General features: G+C 46.4%; 1 protein-coding gene across 3 annotated transcripts in view; it reads right to left on the bottom strand.

Moving 5' to 3' along the window:
• Positions 1-20,264, bottom strand: part of stard13a (StAR related lipid transfer domain containing 13a) — a 55,859-nt gene that overhangs the window by 31,781 nt on the left and 3,814 nt on the right. For all 3 annotated transcript variants that reach the window (XM_081702116.1, XM_035535649.2, XM_081702117.1), the window contains one exon: positions 11,954-11,984. In XM_081702116.1, coding sequence (XP_081558242.1) covers positions 11,954-11,984 — 31 coding nt within the window. The remainder of the gene's footprint in view (positions 1-11,953; positions 11,985-20,264) is intronic.

Genomic DNA, 20,264 nt, shown 5'->3' with positions numbered 1-20,264 from the left:
GCGGACCTGTAGAGCAGAGACAAAGACCCGAAGACTAACAAACACGGCCAAATCGGGGCAGTATTCTCCTGAAATCCAGTGCAAGCGCTTATGTACAGCACAGTGCATATGCTCACAGTGTGCCCACCCTCCCCTTGTGTGTGTGCGTCTAGCATCTAGCATCTGCCCCAGAGAGGAAGTGTGTCTCAGAGATTTATGTCAGTAGGTTACGGTGGTGACGGAGTGGCACCAGGTGATGAGTGAAAAGGGGGAAAAAGCTAATAGTGCACCACTGCATCCAGCAGGGATTCATCCGAGACTGCCGGCTTGGGTAACCACGGAAAACCCGACTGCAGGTCGCCAGCTCTGGGAGAACCCCCCAAAATAAAATGGAGGGGTAACGTTACTCCTGGGAATAGTACACACGGAGCCAGTCTGCCTGGACAGGTCTCGGCTCAAATGAACTGGTTGGTGCTAATATTTGGTGAGGTGAAAACAATATTAGACAAGCTTTGTGACATGGTGGGGGGGGGGGGGGGGGGATTCTCATTTACTGTGAACACAAAGAACGTTCTTAAATGGTCTTTCTAATTGAGTTTTAGGACCTGAATTTACAAACAGCCTTAATGCGAACCACTGAACATGTATGACCTCCCATCAGATACAGTTCATGTTAAATCTACTAAAAACAAATACACTCATTCCCTAGTGCAGTGTAGGCTAAAGTGTAAGTATTACTGTTGGAATGCTACTATATGTAAGACAGCAACCCTGTGTACATAGTCCCAGCAGTCCCTCAATATTACTCTGGTCATCTCTCCAGTATGGCAGTTCATGCAGAGCCCCTAATGAATATGCATGCTTGAGGCCGTCTAGTGTCAGAGGGTGCCGTTGTCCTCTGCCCTTCATACTGGTTTCTTGTATTGTCTGGAATTCTCAAACTCATCATGGAATTCCTAAGAACGTGTCCTTCTCCGATCCCACACAATCAGGACACTGGCCCCCGAAGTGCTCGGCCGGGATCGGGCCAATCGCAGCAGTGGGGCTGTTTTTTTGGGGGGAGGGAGTTGGGCGGTGCGATCGTGCTTCTTCTCATGGTCATGGGAGTGGGAATGGGAGAAGCACCGTTTACGGAATCCGCGCGCAAAGGAGATTCACTTAAGCAGTGCACGACTTCCCGCGCACGCCGTTGGCCGGGACCGAGGCTGGGCCTCCCATTCTCCCCTATCCTTCCGCCCTGCTGTTTCAAAACACTCGTCCTTCACACGTTGGGGTTGGGTTTCAGGTTTATAGGCTTGCAGGCCACACAGAGGGAGGCGTGGCTCTGCAGCACTCAAAGCAAACGCCGCAGTAAATGTGCCTGGAAATCACATCTGTGCTGTCATCACCACAATTACCATTATCACTGCCAGCACTGCCAGAGAGCCGATGGTGTCACCGAGTCCACTGTCAGTCAAGCCGACAACGGGCAGATATTCTTTTCAGGAAATGCTTCCTTACAGAGAGAGTGTTCAGTGTGTGGGTGAATGATTAAAGGGTCAGGCTGGTTTAGTGACCAGTAAGGAATGCGAGGCCATAGGGTGCATGTCCGTGACCTCAGTCAATCCACCGTAAATTCCACTTAAAAAGATCAGGAAATTAAGAGAGAGAATAGACTGCGTATGATAATTTTGCACATGATAAGGGATTCAATACTGTAGCTGTGTCTCAGAGAGGTCATTACACTTTGGGTTAAGTCCCATATAATTTCCACAAGGACAGACAGACAGACAGGCACACACATACACACACAGTTTATGAGGTTTAGGAATCAGGCAGCGTTCTAATAGCCACAGTAACCCGCTGCCTGCTGCCGACTTTCCACATGCCTCTAACCCCCCCTCCCCCTGCGGGATTACAGGGCAAACTGCTGGACAGATGATGGTGTTTTTACTGACTGTATTTGTGGGATTTTCTATAATCCTGTGTTCTGTGTCTCTGCTGCAGTCACCAAACGAAACATGAACGGAGGTGTGACCTAATCCTGGAACGCTGTAACTTGGGAACGATTTTCCCTTTTTCTCAGCCTGGAACCTGCAAATGCCACACACCAGCATAATCCTGAGCGTGAAGTGTATGGACAGGGCGAGTGCTCTGTGTTCTGAGCTTCGTTAAAGCATCTCCACGTCTCCTAAAAGTGCAGACGGCGCATTTGCCTTCAGAGAAGGTGTTCTTAATAACAACATCAGCCGTGGCCGTGTGGACACATGAACCAGGTCCACCAAGACTTCTGAAAGGCCGAGTCACAAACAGCTAGATGAACTACATCTATGGCGACCCGTGTTTGTCAATCACTCCAACTTGATGCATGCCACCAGTCCATGCTCTTAAGGCGATTATTTAGTGACATTTGAAGTACTGCTCCATGAATATCCAATCAGATGGAATGAAACGCACGCATGCACGCGCGCACGCGCGCACACTCACAATCACACACGCACACACACACACACACCAGCTATTACTACAGCATAAATGGTGAGACGTTGAGGATTTCTGGGCTTGGAGTGGGGGCTCTGAAGCTGAAGGAATATCTAATAGACACTGAGGGGAAGCCAGTGGATGGGCACATAGCCTGGTCACACGAACACTGTGTTTGTGTTGGCCACCCACGGCACTCTCCTCCGACTGTTGGAGAGATGTATGCCTGGACTTTAGTCCTCCACCCCATCCCAAACCCTCAGCCCTCCAGAGTGAAAGAATGAAACAGAGAGATTCTCGGATTTGCAGGCCAGTTTACAACCCAGAGCTACTGATCTGACCTGGCCAACACAGTGCATTTGCATGGACAGAGCTTATATAAACTCCCTCAACATGGCCTCAGGGGGAAGTCATGTTTTCCTGTCTGCAGTAGTTTGTAATCAAGATACACATGCACACGCACGTGCGCACACACACACACACACACACACACACACACACACACACACACACACACACACACACACACCATTAAGACACTTTACAGAGGCCCATTCACTTATGCACTTGGAGGTTCGTATTTAGGTATAATGAAACTGGTGGCATTAACAGAAATTTATACAAACCAGCCACAAATGCAGTATCAACTACACATGAAGCCCCTCTGCATGCAGGATTGGGAATGTGTGTGTGTGTGTGTGAGAGAGAGAGAGACAGAGAGCTAGAGACACGGAGACAGAAGGAGAGAAGACAAAGACTATGTTCCAGTGATAATATAATTTGAGGCAGAAATGTACTAAGTTGACTGTATAGAGCTAGGTGTTATAGATTCTGTATAGAGCTAGGTGTTATAGATACTTTATAGAGCTAGGTGTTATAGATATTGTAGAGAGCTAGGTGTTATAACAGGGGACATAACCTGTTCATATGGTCTTTACTAAACAGATATCAAAGCAGCCATGCAATGTACTGTAAAGCTCTAACAAGGTATTAGCAGTAAGTGGTTAGAAGCAGCAGTGGGAGAAATGTGTGACTAAACATTAATTAAGAAAACCTTTCTTGGACTTGAACTTTACTCTTTATATAGAAAATATATTAATATAGAGAAAATTTGTAATTTCCGATGTAATCAAATATGCGTGAAACCTTATTGATTTAGTTCATATTAGCAAATGCCTCAGAATGCATTATTATGGATTTCAGAATATGGTTTTGTTTGTTCGTTTGTTTAATTTAACATTTTACTAGACAGAACAACCATGTTGACATTGGTGTGTGTGTGTGTGTGTGTGTGTGTGTGTGTGTGTGAGCAAGATCACATCGACCAGCTCAGGGGAAAAACACAACCTTGTTCCTCCAGGTCAAAAACCCAGTCTGACAGGGAATTGTGATCCAGTTCTCAAACGTACACACAAGCTCCAGCGTACACACAGCCTGGACAGTCTGGTGTGTGAATTACATCAGTGCTACAGACATTCTCAGATTGGAAATCAGAATCGGAAGGATATTGACATTCCCAAGGAATTAGTGTGTAAACTTAATAGACACAAGAAATGAACACCTCTGTATTTAACATTCATTAACATTTTTTTTTTCTTATTGAAGAAATTGATGTGAAAACTGCTAAACGCAGAAATATTACATATATGGGTTCCCCCAGTTTCAAGGTTCAAAATTTTCCAGACGTGACTAGCTCCTCCTTTTCTGATTTGCATTGCATTATAGGACAATGGTGTCCATCCACACTATCATGGATATCATGGATGTTTGAGTAGTTTGACATTTTTAACTATAGTACACACTGCATGCTCAAAAATGAGTTTATATTAGTAATTAGTATGCAGATGGGACACATCCGCAGTGCCCACCCCAGGGGGTCAGAGCAGGTGGTGCAGACGGCATCTCAACGCCAACTGTCCATACTGTCAAACTGAGCCGAGGGGAAGGGGGTTGGGGGAAGAGAGAGAGAGAGAGAAGAGGTGACTCACCAAAACTCGAAGTGCTGAATTAGCACTCTCTAAAATCACTCCTTATTTCCGCCAAACCCTGTTATGAAACAGATAATATGAACATCCTTCGAAAAATAATGTGGGCTGTGAGCTCATGTCTAATATTCTAAGACTTCAATTGTATGAAATTTTAATTGGGTATAAATTGTAATCAATTAAACCATGGTGGCATTTTAACTGCTGAGCTATTTTCTCTTAACTGCCTGGAAAACACAGCACTTTTTATTGAGTGGGTTTGGGGTTTTCATCGGTTGTGAATACCACACAGCAGGAAGATGATTACACACGCACACACACACACACACACACACACACACACACACACACACACACACACACACACACACACACACACACACACACACACACACAAACGCTCTCATCACCAGGCATTCTCAGACTAATGAACAGTAGGTAGCAACTAGTCACAGCCAACCATACCTACAACACACACGATCCAGTCCTACTCTAAAAACACACACGATTCAGACCTACACTAAAAACACACACGATTCAGACCTACACTAAAAACACACACGATTCAGACCTACACTAAAAACACACACGATGCAGTCCTACACTAAAAACACACACGATTCAGACCTACACTAAAAACACACACGATTCAGTCCTACACTAAAAACACACACGATTCAGACCTACACTAAAAACACACACGATTCAGACCTACACTAAAAACACACATGATGCAGTCCTACACTAAAAACACACACGATTCAGACCTACACTAAAAACACACGATTCAGTCCTACACTAAAAACACACACGATCCAGTCCTACACTAAAAACATAGGATTAAACCTGCACGCTTTTAGGTCGTCTTTTTAACGCCAATTTTAAATACACCGAAGTTACAAATAGGAAAGGACCTCATGTATGTGATGGTTGTATTTTTTGGATTACAGTTTACTGATACATGTGCATCTGACTGCAGTGGTTCAGGTCCAGGGAACTATAGGGTAAGTAGGGCCTTGCAGGGGCAGAAGGGGCCCCTTGTTCCAACTGCAAGGGACATTAGCAATTAGCAAAAGATTATGGAACCACACATAAAACTCGGAACTGTCTCGCTAATATTGAATCAGAGCTTACGGAGAATCAGTGAATTCTGGGCCTCTAGATCTCAGTAATGGGAAGCTCTGAAATACGCTAACCAGAACGAGGTAAAAAATAAATAAATAAATAAATAAAGAAATAATTATATATATATATATATATATATATATATATATATATATATATATATATATATATATATATATATATATATATATAAATAAATCAAACCCAAAAATTGAAAACGTGAGAAATAAATGTTATTTCAAATCACAAATATTTTAAAGCACACAGTATTTTAAAAAGCAGTTAGAAAGTCAGCTTTAAGGAGGTTTGTTGTCTGTGCTAACAAGCTCAAATCACCCAAAACATTTCTTGCTCCCAATTAATTACTTTTGCCAAAATTAAACTATTTTGTTTCCCAACAATCTCTGAATAAACACATTTACTGAATAAAATGGTTTTCTCCCATGATGCAATGTTTACGTTTGCTAGTGAGCATGCTAGCGCCAGGGTCAGTCACCCCCACCCCCACCCACCCGCTGTGGTTGGTGAAAGTGTCCCCCACCCCTAGGCGGCTGGCTCCACCACGACATTCTCGTGGAACATGCCTGGAGTTCCTGAGTTGGAGAATGCTGCCCTGTTTTCCGTCAGGTTCTTGCCTTGTGCCATCCTAATCATGCTATGCACACACGTGTTAACAAGAATGTGTATGTATGTGTATCGTCACAAGTACATGTACAAGTGTACATGTATATAATACGAGTGTAGGTATACATGTAAATAACACGAGTGCACATGTACATGTATTAACTCCAACGTGCCTGTACATGTCAAAACATGGAGTGACATGTAATCCACAGGACATTAGCATAATCTGGTTGTCCTCCCTTGTCCCCACACAGATGAAACAATACTGAATTTAGATGTGGTATGTGAGGAATGCTGTAAAAGTGACTGTAGTAAACTGGGTCTCCTGGTTTAGAGTCTGCGGCTTTGATCTCAGACGACGTCTACTGCAGCCACGCCTTTCACCGAGACACTAAACCTATGAGGGACCCTGTACGCATAAGTAGATTCATATTTCTTTAATGATATGTATTTCTTGGAAGCATTAACGCATCAATATTGTCGGTCAGGAGCAATTTTTTTGTTTTAATTCTGCCGAGACACACTGTGGCTTCTATGGGACGTGTCAGAGAAAGAATCTCCACCTTGTCTCTCCCAACATGACTGGTCCAGGAATGACGACTGTTTACTTATTTAATAGTTAATTCAGGTCAGGCTCCATGGGAGTTCAAATAAAGGGCACAGAACAATTCCATTAAGATCCATGAGTGACACAGACCCCTAGAGAGTAAAGGAGACGCGCATATTACTTTGACTGCATTTTATGTTCATTTCAGTAAAGCTATAAAATCTCCACATATCTAAACAGTATCTTTTATATATAAAACCAGTATCTTTTTCATTTTCTTCATAAATCATTTTTACAGTGGTACATTATTAGGCTCTGTTCCCTGCATTCCAGTAGGTTAGCGTGTTAGTGTTATTTATTGTTATCGACTATAATACTACTCTTGGGTGCACATTTTACGACGTAGCACACAGAACATCAAGAGTGTTCGGATTCTCGGGCTGGTGTTGTTTCGTCTTGCTGTGGCAGGCAGAGAGAGAGCCAGAGAGAGTGGCACGACCACTGGGAGAACTGAGCTGTACTGAAACTGCTCTACGGTGAGTGGGAGCTCTGCCTCAACGTAGCAACTCCACCCGCTCCACGCGGCCTTCGGTGTCCTCCTCCCCTCGCCTCTGTCTGGGTGATGGCCTCTCTACATGAGGGGTATGATCTCTCATACTGTGGACTTAAACAGAAGAAGGGTTTTTTTGGGGTTTTTTTGCAATTAAATCACTCCTTGGGACATCAGTGATTTCAGATCACTTTTTAGTTGCAGTTGTAATTCCAATTGGAAATTGGAAATTGGAATGGAAACGATATTTGGGCAAAATTTTCCCATTCTCATTGTGTAAGAAAACGTAAGTTCTGTAATTTCCTAAGATAACTCACCACTGTAAATAAAGTCATCATCAGGGTGCGTGTGGGACACATGAAAATGCACTTAACAGGGATTAGGGTCAACAGTACTAATGCCTTCTTTTAAAAAGGCATGTTTGTGAGGAAATGAGTGTGTTCCATTGCCCCAGCACCCAGTCAGACAGTGAGTGTGAGCGTTCTGCTGTCCGCTCTCAACACCCTCTCGGACAGAAGCACAGGCTGGCTGACCGCAGGAGAGGGCCGTGGGATGCAGCCCGCTCGGAGTCCAGGACTTAAACCGGGGCCTCAAACACACTCGCGCACTCTCTCAATCAACATTGCCAGCAGTGGATTAATAAGGTGTATTAGTGACACGGGCACCGATCCTCACGCACGCCGATCGGTGGAACCCTGCAGATGTCTGACTGATGACAAACCATTTAAACGTGTGACGTGTTAAAACAGGGCCACCAGTCCTAAACCATCCAAATTTTTAAAGGATTAAAAAAAATCAAATTCAATTCTCTCTTTACTTCTCACACCCACCCACCCACACACACACACACACACACAGTTTTGGTCTGGTTACACATTAGGTCCTCAGGCCATGGAAAAAGAGAGAGTGGGCACTCTCATGGAAAAGACTTTCTTCTAGTTTTCCACATCCTGTGAGAAGTGGGAATAGGACAGAAAAGAGCGTTCACGGGCTGGATGTGCGCTCTAAACGGCAGGAACACACACCTGTGGCTCTGCAGGTCCCAGGGAGCTCCGCTTTATCGCCATCACTCGGCATCATAGCATGTTAGTTGCCTTGGTGAGACGTGTGCGGTACAGCATACGGTTCATGATTTGTCCACTGAATAATATCTTTGGACCGCTTTGCTACCACCCACAGAAAGAACTCGCGTCCCGTCAGAGCGAACGAATCCCGTTACGTCCTGTTGCTGCCCCCGAGCCTGCGCGTAAACAGACATCTCCTAAACGAGCGTGTTCCTGAACTCACTGCCTCTCTGAGCTGTGGAGAGTTGACGCAGGGAGACGTCTTTGAGGTGGACAGCCATGGGGTCAGCACAGGGTGCTAGGCAGAGAGACACAGAGGCACAGTTCTCATGGCCGTACTGTATGTAACTATAGAACACGCACGCATCGCAGGAGGAGCAGCAGGACCTGTTTCACACACACACACACCTTCCTCCCTCTCTCCTTCACATCCACCTTCATCCCTCTGTCCTTCACACACACCTTCATCCCTTTCTCCTTCACACACACACCTTCCTCCCTCTCTCCTTCACACACACACCTTAATCCCTCTCTCCTTCAAGCACACCTTAATCCCTCTCTCTAGCCCCACTTAGGCATCCTAATCCATCCCTAGGCTCAGTAACACAGTAAACACTATTGTTTTAATAAATCATTTTTTAAAATATATTTATTATTTGTCTTGTCTTTCCTTTTTGTTGTATTTTCACAAATATCGATCTCGTAAATATTAATCTGAATAAACACGTATATGCGACATAACATTGAACGTGTCCTATAAAATGCATTTACTTTACTTTGTAGCGGGTTTATCCGCTAGAAAAACATGATGTCACCAAACCCCGCCCCCACATCTCAGGCGCTGCAGCAGTTGCCACGGTGGCGGCTGGGGGAGGGGCTCTGGCAGCCCAGGCCGAGGCTCTGTGGCAGCGGCAGCAGCAGGGCACTGGCGGAGGGGAGAGGCTCTGGGGGGCGTCTCCCGAGCAGCACCGGCAGGCAGACGTGAGGAGAGGAGAAGGCTGGGATCGGCACGAGGCACGCCGCCCTCTCTGTGCCCGGCGCACAGCTCAGAAACCCGGGACAAAAAGAAAAAAATACCATAGGAGACAGATGGGAATGACCTAAAAGCACACGTGGTAAAAGCACACACACGCAGCCACACACGCACACACACACACACACACACACACACACACACACACACACACACACACAACACATCCACACGCACACACACACACACACACACACACACACACACACAACACATCCACACGCACACACACACGCACACACAAAACACACACACAAAACACATCCACACACACAAAACACATCCACACACGCACATGCACACACACACACGCACATGCACACACACACACACACACACACACACGCACACACACACACGCACACACACACACACACACACACACACACACACACACACACACACACACACACACACACACACACTAATTTTTTTGGCTGAATGCCAAATGGGCTAGATATCTTGTTAATGTTGTATTGTCATTCTTTTGTTCTGCAACATATACTGGGGTTTCTACACTCTACAGGAGAAAGCAGAGTGTGTGTTCACCACCCAGCAGTAACAGGAAGTGTACTTGGTGAGGACTTAACACGTGGCCAGCAGCTTATCGCCCTGGTGCCGGCGTGAACTACAGGACACTGTAAACCTCTGGACATCTGCTGAAACAGGACCTACACAGCTCCTTAGCAGTGAGGAACATGCGCACTGCGCATATACACACACGCACGCGCGCACACACACACACACACACACACACACACACAAGCCCGTGTGTGCACCACCAGCGCCTGTCTCTGCCGAAGGCACGCAGACCTCAAGAGTGGCATGACCCATGACCCCCTGAGAGAGCACTGAGGCCCCTTAATACACATGCACACACTTCCACACCAGCACAGTGGGAGAGCAGGGACTCTGGCTCCTGATAAAGGCCCTGCCATAGCTGGGGTTGTGTGTGTGTGTGTGTGTGTGTGGCAGGTTAAAGGTAAACCCAGCACCCTCCACAGACACTCTGAGTGGGAGAGTGCAGTCGGATGCCTGGTCCCTGTCAGTCACAACCGAAGCACTGGCTGTGCACAACAACCACCCCCAAACAGAGACGAATCAGCATTCCCCAGACACCCTCCATTCCTGTCACAGAGCGCTCTCCTTCCCACTGATCACCTGGTACCGCCCGCACACTGGGAGTTGACTGACGACTGTTCGTTTTGACTTGTATGTAACCACGCCCCCTTGTTAGCACACACCTGCACGTGGTTCTTGGTTTCGTTTATGTATGTAATTAAACCCCTGTGTGTGCGTGTGTGTGTGTGGGGGGGGGGGGGGGTAGTTTGTAGTCAGTCATTGTTCATGTTAAATGTTCACGTTGGTTGTCTGTGTCGATGTTCACTCTGCACCGTATGTTACATGTGAGTGCTTTTATCATGTGTTGTCTGTTTGGTACGTAATAAACGTCTGTGTCCATCATGAAAGGTCTGGACGTCCTTATCCTTGCCCTGCAGCACTCGCACCAGCGCAGTTCCAAAACTGGTAGATCGCTTTGGTCAATAAATAATGGAACAGATTTGCAGTGTTACACCGAATTCTTATTGCTTGATCTCTGCAAAAGCACATCCATACAGATCACTGATATCCATATCATCTTTTATATGAAGAACAACCTCCAAAAAAGATTTTTCTATATGTATGGAAATGTCCCCAGACACTGTTCCCACTCTATAAGGATAAGACTTCATAGCTGAGAGAAGACTTGAGTCATGAGCTAGCGTGTAGCTGGCCACACCCATGTCAAAAGCGCATGCAACCATTTGCACAATACAGATTTAGACATCACAAAACTGCAGTTATAGCAACACAGAGATGGTTTTCCAAGAATGTTGATGTATGAATTAACTGAAAAAAATAGCCAGCTAAATATATGGCCCATTCTTTAGTTTTCCCTTATCATCACTTTGGTCAAAGGCTGTCTAACACAAACGTGTTTTTTTGTGGTTATCTATGACTGTTTGATGCAGAGTAAAAATAAGCTATCATTAGTTTTTGGTGGGAGAGTTTCGACATGTTGGAATAGAAATTCCCCAAAATCCAATTTTGTCTTCATGCATGGAAATGGATACTGGTGAAAGGGTGTTGTGTGGGTTTGTGCATGTGGGTGTATGCATGTGTGTGTGGGTGTGTAATATGTGTGTGTGGGTGTGTATATTTGTGTGTGGGTGTGTGCATGTGTGTGTGGGTGTGTATGTGGGTGTGTTTATGTGTGTGTGGGTGTGCGCATGAGTGTGTGGGTGTGTGTGTGGGTGTGTATATGTGTGTGTGGGTGTCTGTGTGGATGTATACATATGTGTGTGTGGGTGTGTATATGTGTGTGTGGGTGTGTGTGTGGATGTATACATATGTGTGTGTGGGTGTGTATATGTGTGTGTGGGTGTGGGAGAGAAAATGCAAAAGTGTGAAGGCTTGCATGGGAGAGGAACAAAGGTTATTATTATTATAGTTATTATAGTTATTATTATAGTGACTTGAAACTTCAGTACTGCACACTCATCATGAACACACACACACACAAACACACTTCATTAGTTCTCTTACCTGCTGCTCCAGTGTTCATCTTAAGGCCCATCTGAAAACCAACACACACAGAGATGTGAGAGTCACACTCAGGCACACAGAGTAACAAAGCAGGACAATGTCTTTCACCTCTGACCTCTTATGGGTGAATACTGATGTAGGGATTCTTACAATAACATATTCCAATCCTAATAAGCTGTTTATTTATGGTACCAAAGTTCACAAAGATATCGTTATTTTTGAATCCTTTAGAAAAGGGTTTTATTCCTGCAGAAATATACACGCTGCTTGGGAAAGAAAAGACTTCTAAAACACTACCAGTGGCCATATTCATCACCACACCACCACCAGCAGGTCTTGGGAGCCACTGGGAGACGTCTGGAAGCTGACACAGACGTTCCAACTCACAGAGCCCAGGAATGCTGATCTTGCCCACTAGCCCTCTCTCTCTCTCTCTCTCTCTCTCTCTCTCTCTCTCTCTCTGTCTCTCTCTCTCTCTCTCTCTCTCTCTCTCTCTCTCTCTCTCTCTCTCTCTCTCTCACATTGATCTTAGGAACCAATTACGCAGAGAGCGCTAGTGCAGTGATCAATAGTAACTCTATTTCCAGTCGAGAGCTTTACTATGACGGATTCATCTTCATTACGCAGACGCTGTGAGACCGATGGACGGTCAGAAGAACAGACAGACGGCCTTGTTCAGTTCTTTCCCAGAAAGACGCCACGCCTCCGGCATCGATGAGGTGAATCACTGGAGAGAAGTATAGCCTAAGCTTAACCAATCAGATTTGCTGGAAATTTGTCAGGTCAGTACTCTAAAGGTTTTTTTTTTTTTTAATAATAAAATACTGGAGCCCCAGTAGAAAGTAACCATTTAACCACTTAAAGCATCCCTTCAGATTACAAGTGGCATCAATCAATAATGACCTCATCCCATCTGTACACTCTGTTCTAAGCAGTTCTAGCTCCGAAAACACTGACTTTTGAGGGAAAGTGATGGTTTATTTTTTGACCCAGACCGCCGCTCATTTTCTGCTATTCTCAGGGGTGTCTGAACGCTGCTCTAGTTCAGAGAAGGATGGAGGGCATCGTGTTGGTTAAAGCTGCAATACGCCTGTCACGCAGCCCAGATAGCAGCCCAGTGTGCCAACTTACCACTCACTTCCACACAAGAACAACTCTGACCCACAGCGACTTCTGTGTGGTGTTACAGTTTGAGACCAGGGCATGCAAACGCGAGAACAGGATATTTGCAGGGTAAACAGCGCCGAGTTCAGGATTTCTAGCGTTTCTCAGAGTACACTTGATACAAACTTAACCCAATCAAAATAACAAGGATTTTCCAAGTATCTCGCGCACTCATCCTTAAAGTTGCTCCCTGAACCTCGGCATTGCTAGCATGGAAATGTGGAGCACCCGGACGGACGGCAGCGTTCCACCTGATCCGTCGTGCTTACACAGTCCGGGGGGAATAATGAAGCTTTTTTAGTGCACCAGAGCAAGAGCGCACAGGGCGAGATGATGGTGCATGCGCCCTGCCGGGGAGCACAGCCTGGTTTGATCCAGGCGGCCGAGCTAGGCTCTGTGCGCAAACCCCACCCACACCTCCTCCCTCGGCCCATTTGGACAGCTGCGTTTTATCAGTCACGGCTGAAGGAAAATAAATCCCTCACTGTGGAGGCCCCGGTTTGATCCCAAGGCCCCAGACTGCATTGCACACACGCGCACAGGCACACAGACACGTGCACACACACACACATGCACACACAAACAAACAAGTGTATGACAGGAACCTTCCTTTACAGGGCACGGTATGAGGAACCACAACCCTGTGGAGCTGCACCAATGGGAATGTGAGAATAGGATAATGCCCTCGAAGTTATTACAGCCTGCAGAGAGCGCGTGCTCAGAACACAACAGGGGTCACGCCCCACAAGCCCTCTTCCAATAACAGAACCATTTAACTAACATTTAGCTCCTCATCAAAGGTTACAACTATTGGATTTGTGTTTGGACTCTTCTCTTCTAATATAAAAGCACTCACAAAATCAAATTGCTGACTGTAAACTTGAAGTAACAGCCACATCCCAGGTCATCCCTGGGCAGTCACGAGCTCGGAGTTCCAGGCCGAGATTCCTGTCCTGCAGGGTTTGTGGAGCAACCTCCACTTTCCCGCTTACACGGGGGGGTGGGGGGTGGGGTGGGGGTGAAAACAAAGGGAATATCACTCAGCTGTGCTCGGTGGATATCACTTTACCCCCCACACTGCTCTGCCTCATTCAGCCCAGTCGCACTCCTCACAAACCCCCGCAACGTGTCCGACATGCGTGGCCCCATTTGACAGAGGAGAAAAATGAAGGGGGCACAGTATTTTCCACTGCTTTCCTATTGGTGGGGAGCTCAGGGGTAGGACGTGTTGGCAGCTGTTGATCCCACACAATAGACAGCCCTCCTTCACGTCTCCCCTTCAAGCCCAGGAGCAAAGGGGAGGTGAGGGGCTATTTCATGAGGTTGTCTGTCAGCCATCAAGACTGCGTCCCTGCGGCCACTGCATTGGCTGAGACCCCACCGCTGCTTGGGGGGTACATCCTGACTCGCTGCTCCACAGGAGACACATGCTTAAGAAATGTCACAAGAGCTCAAGAAGCCTGCCGCTGGGCGCGCTGTAAATTACAGGATCACACTAACTCATCACGTCATGACTGCGGTTCTCCAGACCGCGGTTCTCATGACTATGGTTCTCATGACTGCGGTTCTTCAGACTGCAATTCTCATGACTGTGGTTCTCCAGACTGCGGTTCTCCAGACTGCGGTTCTCATTCCTCCAGCGTGGGAAGAAAGGCGGCTCCTGGGCCTGGCTCAGCTCCCATGCTCCTAACCCTTACTTTCTACAGGATCCTCTAAATCACTGAATTACGACAGAGCAACTGCTAGTGAAAAAAAAGAAGAAAAAAAAGTTAATACATACAATAAAGAATAAGATAAAAATAATGCAAGCTACTCCTTAAAAATAGCTTAAAACATAATTTCCAAAACAATTTTTTACAACTGCCATGGGTTCTGCAACTGGGATGACAATAGGAGCTTGACTTGGAGCACAAGCCAGAAAGAGAGAGCCTGAGCAACCTGTGATAAATGTGAAACTCCGCTGAAGCCATGCCTCTGAGGAAACGCCGCTGTGATGCACACACTCACGACCCTGCACAGCTCATGACCAAACACACGGTGCACAGGCGTCTGCTGACATGGGAACGAGTGAGTCAAGGTCATGGGGGATGTATGTAAACATGCATGAGTATGTAAACACTGGGGAATTGTGTGGGCGTCTGTGTATCTCCGCTGAAGCTACAGCTCAGGGTCTCCTGGTCAGTTTCACACTGTCCTTATCACAAAGTACACTGAAGCAGCTGCAGAACGTGAGTGGTCTTTAGCCTTCTGTATTCTGTCACAGATCAAATGTAAACACCCCTGTTTTGTTTGCTTTCCTTTGACAGACACGGGGCCACAGTGGTGAGCCCTCAGAAAGACCAACAGCCACCATTGCAATAATCCCATTACGCTAAATTACGGCATCATTCCATTCCAGTGAAGGACGTTAGGGCCGTGTGTCAGGACAGCAATGTGAACTCGTCAATACACGGGACGGCAAAAAGCACATACAGATGTGCATCGATAGCCTCTTTTTGTAAAATAAAAGGGCGGTGCTGTTTTGGCAGTGGTGTGGCAGAGTGACAGTGGGTCATGTCACCACTGGCCGTGTACTGCAACGGCGTAGCCGGCATGGATTAATCATTACGTCCTGGAAGAGCGTGAAAGGGTTTTCGAGTTTTCAACTGGGTCCCCCGCCCACGGGCCTGTAATCGACATCTGGAAGTCTTTCAAATTTCCACTGCTCATTAGCACTTCAGCTAGGATTCACAGGGCCGACTGAACACCGCCTAATATCTTTCCAGCCTGAACAAATTGGACGCCAAACGTCTCTATCGTGTCTGAAAACATTTCTCACAATGAGATGTGAACAGGAAAATGCTTTCAAATTTGCGTTACTGCACAATACAAAGGCCACATGCAAAACTACTAGAACTACAACACTAAACACAGTTAATTTTGTTGCAGCAAGGGGATTAACATTCAAAAACAAACGTAGAAGCGCAGCAAGACGCAGTGCCAACAGGGGGCGTGCCAGCTCACCGCACTTGGACTTGGTTCATCTCCACTCTCTTTACCGGAGGAAACGAAAAACTCGGATGGACCTCCGGATCCCCGGTAGTTCCGATCTGCATTTCCAGCCCTAGCAAGCTCCTGGTTCTCAGACGTCTGGCAGGCACAGGCAGGGCAGGGCAGGGAGTTGGAGTGACAGTGCTCACCTCTCACCGCGGGCATCTCCGCTGCTGGTGCAGGGCTGTCACGTGGACCCCAGTGCGGCGCCCCCTGCTGGCATCGCCAGGACCCGACGCTCCCATCAGAGAGCTCGCTTACTTCCTCCACGAGGACCGGGGAACGATGTAAACCTGCTATTGGAGTTACAATGTTTCTGGGGAAGTAGGGGGTTATAAACATGCCCCCCTCGAGGTCTCAGCCCTGGGCCGACCTTCTGCTCAGGACACGATGGCTGCCTGTGTCCTGGGAGTGCTGTCAGGCCGGGAGCAGACCGGCATGGCCATCCAAATACTGTCGGTCAGTCTGTGAGGCCAGCAGGCTTCTGTGAGGAGACAGAGTCCTCTGGCATCTCAGGGTGCAATACCTTCCCAGGGTCTGCTCACAGAACACCAGGCTTGGGGCCACAATGATTCATGAACGCATATAACACTTTGACAGGTAAATATGGTACGAAATGACTATGCGAGCAAGCACAAGCGGTGATTATTGTAACACCATCTGTAACTGCACTGAACAATCTGACATCCGAGTGTGCCATCCATCCTCTGTAACCTGTTCCTGCAGGCCAGTTCATTACACTGTAAAAATGCACAGGCATCGTAAAGAATAAACACGCTATCTCAAAGCCTATTAGAATGAGACATAAACTTAATTGGAGGTGATTATCTTACTAAAATTACATGAAATAAGGGTTGTGCTGTGCGTATAAACCGTATCTTGCCACTTTAGTGAAAGGCACTAAAACAGCGCAGTGTAATCGCTGCTCCCCGCTGGAAATGCGAACACCCCCGGTCCTCACGTCGGCAAATACAGCACGTCCGACCCAGCGCATTCGATACGCTGAGCGAAACTCGCCGAGCTGCGACTAAGCGCATGGCTGGGTGGCCCAATGATTCCGGCTGGCAGCTTGTTAATGCCTTCCCAGAGCAGACAGAGCTTCGGGCTGGGGGCCAGACGGCCCAGGCTGCCAGCCACATTAACCAACCGGGGGGTGTATGATGGAGGGGGAAAAAAAGCAGCTTTGCTCCAGAACAATTATCCTTAATTAATACGAACCCAGATTAATGGCAGGGAGTTGCGCCATGCATGGCAGCACATTCCATGAGCCCTGTGCTGCCTGCTGATTGGCTGATAAATGTGCTGAACTATGTGTTTCTCTGCACAACAGGGAGTCACGCAGAAGGCCCGTTGCAGAGATGCCACCTAGTCTTATATGGAGGAACGTCTGAAATATTCATGTCAGATTTCAGTGTTATAAATGTCATTTCAATGTTAAAAATGTCATATTACAGCATTATGTCATATTACAGCATTATGAATGTCATATCACAGTGTTATAAATGTCATATTACAGTGTTATGTAATGTTATTGCAGTGTTTTAAATGTCATATTATATTGTTATGTAATATTAGAGCATTATGAATGTCATATTACAGAGTTATAGCAGCGCATGGCGTCTGCCCCTCTGGCTGTCCCTTGTGCCGATCCTGTGCCGATCTCCAGCACTGCAATGACAATATATCCTGCCATATTATTGTTTTTTAACACTTTTGTCTCTATTTTGTGAACTGCCTTTGTATGGACGAACTGTGTTTGCTTCGAACAGGGCCTTTGTTTCGGTTTTTGGAACTGTTTAACTCAGAGGTGGGGTAGGCTGTGTCTGAGACAGGGCCCGGCACAGATGAGGAGAGGAGGGCGTGGCTTATCCAAAACACACCAGCTGCATGGAAGTTGCTGTTGAACACCCAGGTGAAGCTGATCTAACTTCCTAATCAACAGGGTAATGGACTCCTTACAAGGAGACTGAACCTGAAATAGTGACAACCTGAATGGAAGTGTTGGATAAAGAAAGACAGAAGAAACAAAATAGTTTTGAGCTCAATTTACTTAATTAGGTGCTAATTTGGCTCATATTACCATGCTATTGCTCTACTAGCTTTCATTCCATATTTAAAATGTCGGCAATAATATTTTGGTTACTTTTCATTGGCATTGGGCTTCAGTATCATGTTACGAATGCTTCAGTGTTTTGTGTGAGTGCGTGTGCATTCTGTCTGTCTGTGTGTCTGGGCGTGTGAGCGCGACTTTGTGCTGCTCATAGCTGAACACATTCCACGCTCTCTCCCGGCCTCCGGTGCGTAAAAATAGCCCGCCTCCCAGTTCACACTCACACACATACACACACACTAGAGCTGTGTTTAGGAGCCTGTGAATGTGGGGTCATAAACTAACAGGAAGTGGCTCGGTTCGCCAGCCAGTAAATGGGGGGCTTTTTTTTTTGTAATTGTTGCCATTAGTAGGGGTGCACTGGGTGGAATTTTCGTTCTTAACCAGAAGCTGCTCAAAGAGACGTGTGTGAGGCTGATCGCTGGGAGCCTGGGACTGTCGGGAGAACCAAGGCATGCGCCGAAGCTGCTGCAGCGCTTCCTGGAAGGACTGTGGTTCAGCAAGGAGTGAGTCCTGGATGTGACCTTAGGGAGACCCTAGAACGCTCTTATCTCTCTTTCTTCCTCTCGCTCTCTCTAGCTGTTTCTCTCTCTAGTTCTCTTTTAGTCACCCCTTGTCTCTCTCTCTCTCTCTCTCTCTCGCTCTCTCTCTCCCTTAGTTCTGCATTAAAGTTACCCCTCTCGCCCAGAGTGACAGCATTCAAAGTGTGTCCCCAGTGCTGGCAACAGAGCCAGACGTGTCCCCTCCTGCCAGGAAGACTGATAGAGCCACAGGCCAGAAGTGGGCCAGGAACGCAAGAAGCTCTCGGTTCTAACCCCAAGGAATGTCCCCCGGCCCTCTTCTTTAATTCGGATTAATCCGGATAAATGACGCCTATATCCTGCCTGGTGAAACCTGTGCGGAATTCTTTCTGCCGCTAAACCGGAGACCTGCTATGCCAGCTTTAATCGTAGTATTAGACCTCCTGTCAAAAACACCTACCAACACGTTTCCACTGAAAGTGATTTGTAAGTGTAAGTCTGGCCTTAATCGGTGTGGAAAGACATTTCTTAATGACTTCTATAGATCTCTGTAGCACTGAAAACCAAGGCTTACATGCAAGTAATTGCCTATTTTAGCAGGCAGATCTTTTCATGGCATTTGTTTATTTTAGCCGCCCAAGAAAGTCATTTTTTTCCATAATGTGTAATGCACTTTCTGTGACCTGCTGAGTGATCTACTGCTTCCTACCCTCACTGTCCTTCACATAAGATGCATCTCCCGGAAGAATGTCTTGCATTTGACACAGAGAGATGACCGCTGGCTCTGACCCCTTGGGTCATAAGGTCAAAAGAAACCAAATGACTATAGCTGACCTACATTTCCCAAATCTCATTCTATCAAGAGTTATGTGCAGAGTAATAACAGATGGTACAATTAGTGTTGTTTAGCAAAAGTACGGTAAATCACTATATGTATAGTGTAAAGTATCTATACATATAAATGTCTTTTACATTGTCCATATATATGAAAGGAGTTATAAAACAATGTTTTTATGCCCTTGAAAAGATTAGACCAAACGTTCAGTATCAATAATTGAACTGGTTTGTTAATATTAAGTGTTTAAAAGTGGCTTCAAAAATGGAAAGAGAACAAACAAAATATCATGTTCATTTCTTCTCTTAGTGGTACTCACACATATGCATGCATGGGCACGCACTTTTACACACACACACACACACACAAACACACACAAACACACAAAATAGTTACAAATATAGAGCTTTGGGGGCATGCCAACAACTCTGAGCTGTTTTGACAGGTGACAAGCAATGGGGGGGGTGAGAGCGGGAAAGAGAGAGAGAGAGAGAGAGAGAGAGAGAGAGAGAGAGAGAGAGAGAGAGAGAGGGAGGGAGGGAGGGAGAGAGAGAGGGAGGGAGGGAGGGAGAGAGAGAGAGAGGGAGGGAGAGAGAGAGAGAGAGAGAGAGAGATCTACCAAAATTCATGAAACACAGCTGCAAAGCATGC

Source organism: Electrophorus electricus, chromosome 19 (genome assembly GCF_041902795.1).
Source record: "Electrophorus electricus isolate QZ-2024a chromosome 19, ASM4190279v1, whole genome shotgun sequence".
NCBI lineage: Eukaryota > Metazoa > Chordata > Actinopteri > Gymnotiformes > Gymnotidae > Electrophorus > Electrophorus electricus.
The sequence above is the reverse complement of the archived record's forward strand: the minus strand, read 5'-3'. Positions and strand labels throughout refer to the sequence as shown.